The sequence below is a fragment of the Coenobita brevimanus genome, chromosome 22 (genome assembly GCF_032717465.1).
Source record: "Coenobita brevimanus isolate Jiangsu-jjx chromosome 22, ASM3271746v2, whole genome shotgun sequence".
NCBI classification, from domain to species: domain Eukaryota; kingdom Metazoa; phylum Arthropoda; class Malacostraca; order Decapoda; family Coenobitidae; genus Coenobita; species Coenobita brevimanus.
In genome coordinates this window covers 43,399,125-43,408,401 of record NC_136975.1, presented here as the reverse complement: position 1 = coordinate 43,408,401, position 9,277 = coordinate 43,399,125, and the positions used below count along the sequence as shown (strand labels likewise).

The 9,277-nt window shown below is 42.7% G+C and overlaps 1 protein-coding gene across 1 annotated transcript in view; it reads left to right on the top strand.

The window, feature by feature from the left end:
- Nucleotides 1-5,628: 5,628 nt before the first annotated feature.
- The window catches only part of LOC145392489 (adenylate cyclase type 9-like), a 56,985-nt gene continuing 53,336 nt past the window's right edge, over nt 5,629-9,277 (top strand). The window contains exon 1 of the mRNA XM_080266882.1: nt 5,629-5,759. Within this exon, the coding sequence (XP_080123008.1) occupies nt 5,629-5,759 (131 nt within the window). The remainder of the gene's footprint in view (nt 5,760-9,277) is intronic.

The window sequence follows — 9,277 nt, the reverse complement described above, 5'->3', positions numbered from 1 at the left end:
AGTATACTGTGGTGGTGGTTTCTTTGTTGTGTCCGAATGTTGTATGGGCAAGTGACCTCAAGGCATTGAGTCTTGATGTTATTTTATTATAATGTACTTCTTCCTTAACTTTTATCATTCTTTTTCTGTGCCTGCCCTCCTCTCTTCCTATTTCTCCCATCTTTCCTGTCACTACTTAATGCTTTTCTTTCCATTACAGGTGGCTTTATATTGAGTGACAAGCCAAATGGTTTCCTGTAAGCCAAGAAACCATTTACAATGCTGGGTGGTAACCATATAACCAAACCATACATGCAAGTGGGTTGGTGGAGGGTTAGTGCCCCTCCCTGTAAAACAAATAACTCAAAGTCAAATGGCCACCCCATACGGGACTATGGCGTCTGGCAATAGATAGTTTGTGATGTGTTGTTTAAATGACATTGATGTATTGTATGTTACACCAAGGATTTTGTGTGTGTGAGTGTGTGTGTGTGTGTGTGGTAGGGGAGTGTTGTTTATGGTGAGGTGTGGGATGTGACTGTGTTCTGCTGTCCAGTTTGTGAGATGGGGCTCTGTAGATTTGGCTGGGGCTATTTTGAGCCTGTTAATAGTGAACCATTCGTGTAGTGTGTTGAGGTAAGGTTGGATGATGTGTGCAGCTGTTTTTGCATTTTGGTGCGTACATGTAGATGTTATATCATCTGCATAGGAACCTATGTGTATCTGTGGTGTGTGGGGTGTGGGTATGTTGTGCATGTATAGGTTAAAGAGTGTAGGGGACAAAACAGATCCTTGGGGAACGCCATTTGTGAAGTGTTTGATGTTAGAAGACTGACCGGCAAATGTTACGTGTGCACATCTGCCTGCTAAGTAGTTTGCCAGCCATCTTTTGTGTTATTGTGCATGTTTGTGTTGAGTATTATGTTTGTGAGGTTGTGGCAGGGGATGGCATCAAAAGCTTTGCTGATGTCAGTGTGATTAGGAGTGTTCTGTATGGTGGCCTAGCTGAATTCATGCCATCGAAAACTCTTTCTGTAAGGTCTGTAAGAAGGGTGTTTGTGGAGTGTAGTGCCCTAAAGCCATGTTGTGATTGGGCTAGGGGGGTATGAGGTGTGACTAGTTGTAGTACCAGTCGTTCAGTGACTTTCGAGAGGGTGCAGAGGAGTGTGATGGGGTGGTGTGAGGAGGGTAACGTGGGGTCTTTGTTGGGTTTAGAGATAGTGATGATAATGCCATGCTTCCAGATGTTGGGTATTATGTAATATGAGTAGCTGTAGTTGGATATGTTGGTGAGTGCTTGTATACCTTGTGGTCCAAGGTGTTTAAGGTGAATGTTGCTTATGTTGTCTGGTCCACAGGCAGATGAGTGCTTAAGGTTGTTAATGATGTGCTTCGTCTGGTTGTAAGTGAAAGGTGCTAGTCTGGGTCTGTGGGGAACTGTCTCTTACTTCGGATGATATGTCGGTCTTTGGGATGGGGGTTTAGATGGCTGACTTGTGAAAAGTGATTGATGAGAGTGTTTGCTTGTTGTTTGTTTGAGGGTATGGTGTCTGTTGTTGTGATGGCAGCGTGTGATTGTGTGGCATTGCTGTTGGAAAGTGTGATGCTGTTTAGTGTTTTGTAGAGTTTGCTGATGTTTGTTTTGTGGTCAAGTGTTTGGAGGTAATTTTTCCAGTTTAGTGTTTGCTATTCTGATATTTTATTGTTTATTTGAGTGTTGAGTTCTTGTATATATTGCACAGTGTCTTGTGTATAGGGTGTTGGGGAGTGTCGCAGTGTGTTCCGTTGTCTGATGAGGTCTTGAATTTCTGGTGTGAAGTTGGGGTTATGTCTCTTTCTGTTGCCTCTAGGGATGTGTCTTTTGTCTGCATTTTGTATAATTGTATTGAAAGTGTGCACAGTGGTGTTGATGTTTGTGATGGGTATACTGTTTAGTGTTTCGAAATGTTGTTCTCAGTTACGAAGGCCTCCCAGTTGGCTGTCTTATAATTAGTGTGTGTGTGTTTGTGGCCAACTGGAGTGATTCTGGTTTTGGTAGTGATGATGATTGGGAGGTGATCAGAACCTAGGGTTTTGACCACTCTCCAGGATGTACTGGGGGCCAGGTTTGGGGAGCAGAAGGTGATGTCTGGGGATGATGGGAGGAAGAGGGCTTGGTGTGGGATATGGGTATGTTGGTCTAGAATCTAGACCAACATACCCATATCCCAGGATGATGATGGGTATGTTAGTGATGTGATGTATCTGTGGAGAGTAGTTGTGTGGCACTGTGGAGGACGATTGGGGGGGAATGCATGTGTTAGCGATTGTTATGTGTGATTTGTTACCAGTGCGTTTTTTAATTTATTATATTTCTGTTGTGGTGTCATGTAGGGGGAGAAGTGATTTTGTGTGTGCACTGGTATCTGCAAAGTTGTTGGATTTGTGTACCAGGGTGATGATTCCACCGCCACCGCCGTCGGCCCGATCTTGTTAAATGGTGGTGAGGTTAAGAAATGTCGGTGTTTTCTGTGCTCTGTGTAGTGTTTGTTTCTTGTAAGATGGCAATGTATATGTTTTGTTGTTTGATGAATTGTGTGAGTTCTTTTTTGGTGTTTATGCCATCTGTGTTTAACTGAAGGATGTTTATGTTGTGTGTGCAATGTGTGTTGGCTGCTGCAGCACAGGGGGAGGTGGTGTGGGTGGAGGGGAAGGGGTAGGAGGAGGTTGTGATGGAGGTAAGGGTTGAGATGGATTAGGATGGGTTGGAATGGGCAGAGTTGGGGGACTGGATGGTGTGGGAAGGATCTGTGGGTTTGGCTGTGGAGGTGTGAAGGAAGTAGGAGTAGGATTGGTGGGGGGGTTAGTGGGTGAGGGGAAGGAGCATAAGGGGCAGGCCCAGGTGTTTGTGTAATGTTTTCTGGATGCAAGTGTTGTGCAGGTGTAATGGGTCCAGTTCTTGCAGAAACTGCACCGAACTGAATCCTTTATCTGTCAGCTCAGCGTGATAGGTTTTGAGCATGTTGGACATTTGTATTTGTTGTTGGGTCCTGGATTGCTCTCAGTGTCCCCGGCTAGAAGGAGTCGTTGAGAAATGACAGCCGGGGAGTCATTTCTCAGTGCAGAAAAAATAGTGTTGTTGGGTGTGTTGTGTTTGGAGATGTGGTACTTGCCTGGGCGACTGAAGCCACTCCCAGGTACTCAGGCTCCGTGAGGGGCTGGGGGGGGTTTGCGGTGGTTTGGTCCCCATGCTGTCGTCCTCTTCTCTTCGACAGCCTCTGGGGGGGTAGACCCACAATGAAGACACCACCGCTCCAGGTCCTGTTGAAAGGCTGCAGCAAAAGCCGTCAGCTGACTAGGGGTGTTCAAAAGAAATATAGATTTCCTGAACAAGGAGAATGTACTGCCTCTTTATTTGTACAGTACCTTGTATGACCAATTGTGAACTACAGTATGGAGCGCAGTGCTGATCTCCACTTGTGATTCAGGACATTTACTTACTTGAATTAGTGCAGTGGAGGGCAACAAAGCTAATCACAATTTAATCTTAACTATCACATGAGGAGTGATGCAAGAGGCTAGGACTGCAAACTTTGTATGACAGATGAAAGAGGAGGGATATGATAGAAACTTGTGAACTGCTTCATGGATATATAAGGACATCCCCTGTTCCAAATTCTTCCAGTGGAGCATCAACCATTTAAGAAGACATGTATTTAAGTTGCCTAAATCAGCCCATTGGAGGACAGCAGTGAAAGAAAACTGGTTTCCAATTCAGGTAATAAATCCACTGGTCTGGACTACCAGAGAGTGTGCCAACAGCACCCACAATAGCCACTTTCAGGTTCAGACATGGTGCGTATATTAGGCAAATAAGTGTTTGACATAAGTCTAAGAGGTGGGACACAACAAGAAGAGTTATCTTCTTATTCCCCATTAATTATTAAATGGTAAGCATGTGCCCTGCAGAGTATTACAGATATACATGTACTGCACCGGTAATGTGTTAAGGTTGTATTATTAGCCTGTAATCCGTGGCTGATTATATTATACATCACAAGGAATCCTCCAGATATGTAAAGGTCAGCATTTTGTCAACTGTGGTGATCAATCGATGACCCAGGGTAGACAGCAGGCAACATCTGTGGTCATCGGTCAGTGTCTGTCTTGCTCAGCTTCCATATTTGAAGAGGGTGCAGTAAATGTTGTTCCAAGTGCTCATTGTTTCCAGCCAAAAGTAAATCTGCAGTATAGATTATAGTGTCCTGTATTGTACATTCATTGATTTTCATCATGAAGAGATAGGCCTAATTTTCTGGCAGATTTGGCTGAAACGATGTGGATTTGGCTTGTCACATCAGGCAGCCTCTTCTGGCATTCTTGACTTCCCATCCACTTGACTCCTTCAGTGCTTGCCCAGAGACGGAAGTGGGAGTGTGTGTCCACCCCTCACGGTCTCTCTCCCAGACACATGCACTACCTCAGCCCTGTTATTAGTTATCCAGATGACTCAAAAGTTGGTACAGTGGTATCTCCTAAACTGCGATCTTATGAGATTGGGCACACGCTGTGATTTAAAAATTCTGCTGTTTAGAAATACCGGTAACCAATATTATGGGGGAAAATTACTTATGGGTCTTTCATCTTTGAAAACTTGCCCCCATTATCCCCAAACCTACATTAAACTGGTCACCAGCCAACACTAACAACCTTCATGCTTGGTGTGGGAAGGAAGTGCTGTGATTGTCATATAGTAAGTGCAGTGCTTGAATATGATTAGTTTAGTAATTGCCAAGCTTGACTGAAATTGGTTCACACCTAGTTAGATGCTCAGCTTGAGGTAATGGTGGCGTGTATTACATGAGGTATTGGGAAAGTGTCACTTTTGATGGCTTCATCCATGAATTTTGTGTAATGTCCACAATTTACTGATGCTGCAAACTTGCAATATGTTGCCGTGTGTCGTGAATATCACTATTTAGAATCACGCAGTTCAGGAGATTCCATTGTACTTATATAAGGAAAAACTTAGTTGATATGTTAGCAGCAGTAGTATGGGTAATATACATGGCAGTGTTTTGTAACAGAATGATGACATTGATGAATCTTGCAGTTTTTGAGGTTAGGGGGGGTCTGAAGGAGAAGGTAGCTACCTGTATTACGGTACACAATTATTAGTTGCCACCAGCCTTACACTGAAGATCTGGGTCTGAAACTTGACTGGTGACCTCTAATTAGATTATATCAATTCATGCTACGGTACTCTACTTACAATAGGCTACTGTTGATTTTCAGATGTTATTTTCACCCATTATTTTTGGCAGTTGTGAAGACATACAGCTGAGTTTTTGCATAGTTGAAAAGTTAAATGCATGTGAACTTAATTTTGCAGAACTGGAAACAAAGTTTGATAAATTGTTGGGATTAGAAACACAAACTGATAATAGTGACAGTATATCATAAAGTACCCAGTATTAGATGTAGAGTGTGTACCAGTATAGCTATAGTGTTAATGTTATCTTTATGTCTTACTTATTTTGGAATTCTTTCTTTACAGAAGCTCCTGTTGCAGTCCCTAAGGAGTAGCACCTAGATGAATATCCTCAGTTAATTATCAAGATGGTATCAGGGGGTGGGGGCCTGGGAGGGGGTTGTGGGCGGGAAGGTGTAATGGAAGAAGAGGAGGCCATCAGAATATCCCTGACTCCCCACCTACATGCCCTCATGCTGGCCTCCCACCGCCGCAACTCCTGTTGCCCCATGCTTTTTGAGAGGGCTGCCAAGACCTGGTGGGATCCAAGGTATTGTACTGTATGCAGATACATGTACAGGCCACAAACTGTACACACTGTATGGACAGAGAAAATTTATGTACAGTCACTGCTCAAACAACGCTTGATCCTAGTGCACGAAACTCACATAACACAGAAGGCAAAATTTGAAGCCAAAAAATGGTCACAACACGAAAATGATAGACATAATGTGGGTGGAGGAAGCTGGCCATTTTTTTGAAAACCATACTGCACTGCGACAATAGAGATAACACAACCAAAAGCCCCAGATTATGGTTCAAACAGTCATAATGCGGAAAAATAGGGTTATAACATGGTGGGAACAGACATAACTCAGCCAGGGATAGTCATAGTGCACGTTGCTTCAGCCAATGGCGTATGGCTGTCACTTGTCTGCGCGGGGTGTCGTCACGGTCCACTGAACATTCCTGTCCCAGTTGAACCTACCCTCTCCCCTTAGTCTGGCTGCACACATGCTCTGTGTGATCCTTGCTCTTTTTTTTGGCCATGGAACTCCACTCCACCTCCCCCCAGCAAGCCCACAACCTCTTCCATTCAAGGTGGGGAATCCTCTAGTGTTTGTATGTAATGAAGTCTTTATTAGGTAGGTAAATGACTTGGAAAAAAAAAACTGAAAATTGCCCCAAGAGATGAACTTGAAGCTGACTTGGGTACAGTGAAACCCTTTAACTTTAATGGTCACTGCTTCTCTGAACTGTCTGCTTGCATTCCTCCACCTCTACGACGGGCGCGTAGCACCCATCTGGCAGCAAACTCTCATCCCTTTTCTGTCCAACTCTCTAATGCAAGAGTTAACCGTTACTACCAGTCTTTCATTTATGCAACAGGTCAACTCTGGAACTGTCTCCCTCTGTCTGTATTTCCTGCTGCCTATGATCTCCAGTGTTTCAAACGCAGTGTGTCCAGGCATCTCAAAATGATCGGATCTTAAATTTGGCTCTCTATTGTATTTTGTTTTTCTCTTAGAGGGAACTGTTCCTGTGGGCTCATGGCCTTTGGTTCCTTCTTCCTCACAAAAAATAAAAATAAAAATAAAAATAAAAAAACATATGGCCCTATAACACAGAATTTTCATAAAGGGGGAGCTTCAGGGTACAATATTCTCGCGTTATATGAGCAGTGACTGTATTTGGTCTGTTAAACCTTCTGTTATCTTTTACTAATTGTGAACTCTCAGTTATCTGGCATTATTCAGCCAAGCCTTACACCAAATAAAGCAAAATGCTGGATATTGCATAGTAGCTACCCCCCATCATTGCAGCATTCAACATTGAGCTGGGTATTGTGTTACTGTCCACCTCAATCCTCTATCTTAAAAACTTTCCCATGAGTAAAAGATGAAGATTAAACACAAAAAAGCAATAAAGAAATGATACAGTACAGTAATACAGTGTCGGCTGGCTACCACTCACAAGCTGGTTGATATTGCTTGATGCCGGATATTGCATGGAACTGCCAGTTATGTCCTGTTTTGATGCCGGATATTGCATAATTTTGCCTGATATTACTTTAATAGAGCCGAACCAGCAATGCTGGATATTGCGTTGGGCTGGATATTGCAACAACGGATAATTGAGATTTTGGTGTATTTGCACATGAATTCCAATATTGTTCAGCACCACCATTGTGGCAAATTGTTTTTAGCAGATTGTTAAGTTATTTAAAAACAGATTATGACTGAAAAGTTAAATGAGTACCGTATACATAACATCAGGTTTTATCTGTAATGGGAAGCAGTAGTGCTGAGTTTCACTGCTCTGTGTACTGTAGCTGTACATGAGAATTTCCCAGGTATTGTACAGAATAACACACTGAAATAATTTGCAGTGGTTTCTCATATTTCATGCACTTTTGTTTTCACAGTTCAAGAGTTTCAGGTTGACCCAAATTCTAGGAGGCCACGGTTGACTTCTGATATTTCTGAGATTTATGTCTCTTTCTTGTCATTTGTTGTGAACAGCTGTCATGGACCTCATTAAAAATCACTGTCCCTGAAACCACATGCTTAACATATAATAACTTCTCAGTGAATATCCATAGATTGTTTACATTATTGAGTTATAAAAGAAATGTCTTTCGTGATTATCTTCATCTCTATGTCTTTTTCTCACCCACGGATGAATTAATATAGTGATGGTACTCTTCATGAAAATGATACTGGGAGAGAAGTGTGCTGTACAATTCCTTAATGGCATTGTTATACAGTAATCCCTCGATTATCCGACGCAATAGAGCCAAAGGCATGTCCGGGTAGTGGCTTCCTCCAGATAATTGATTTCTCCCCTGGCCTCCATGTGTACATAACCTAACTTTGAAAGCCAGTGTAAAAGGCCACTACAATACATCGTTCAACACTTGTTCCTGTTGTTTAATACAGGCATACCCCAGTTTAACGTTGCGGTTGATTAAGTAAAAACCCATCACTAAGCGGGGTATCGTATCTCGGGGTAGATTTAACATGTAAAGTATAGGGATGCATTTTTGAGCCCTGGGTCCCCCCCCCCACCTGAACCAAGTCCTAAACCCACCCATATGAGTCCAAAAACAAGTTTCTATCCAACCTAAACCCCTGAATAGCTTTAAAACAAGCTAAACTAAGCCTAAAAACAAAAATAAAATCTGAAAATCATCAAAAATAGGTCTGAAAAAATTCAGACTTAGTAAACTGTACCCCAAAATGACAATGTTCACTCACCTATGACTAAAACACATTAATGTAATTCTAAAAACAGTTTATAAATCAACCTAAACACAAAATTTAAGTCTAAAATATCATGAAAATCAGTAAAAAAACAAAACAAAACCCATTGTTATACCAGGGTTTGGCCATCAATCAGCGGGGTAGGGTGGTATTTCTACCCCTGTCGCTATGCCGAGGTATTGCATCTCGGGGTCTGCCTTTACTAATGTACCTGGCCAGCAGACCAATAAACCACAGCCAAGGAATTACCATGGTCAAGCAGACCCATCAACCACAGACAAGCAATCACCACTGCTGGGCCATACCCTGCAGTGACATGAAAAAACATGAAAAAAATGGCTACACAAGAAAAATGCAGTGGGCACACAAAACCTAATGGTTAAATGGAATAAAATCATGGTTAAATAGAACAGAATCATGGTACAGTACAGTAAACTTGAATAAAATCAACATCATCACTCACGATTTGACCATCCCACATCAATCTTACCCAGGATCTCCCACTTCTAAAGAGTCAGCACTACCCACTTCCTTTTCCCTGGTAAAGTGACCATCATTGCACACCCTAGGAAGAGGTATGCAAGGAATAGCAAGGCCTGAAGCAGGTAGGGAACCACTACAAAAACTACCTTCTCCGCTGCCATAACAGTGGTCTGGGGAGAGCTGCTCACTATACATCAGACGTGCATGAACTGAGAATGAGCAGCGGAGGTGTCTGGTGGACGTAGGGTAAACAAATCAAACTTACATAGAGGACCGGGCTATTTTTGCCCTTCCAGGTGGAACTCTTTCACACGACTGTAAT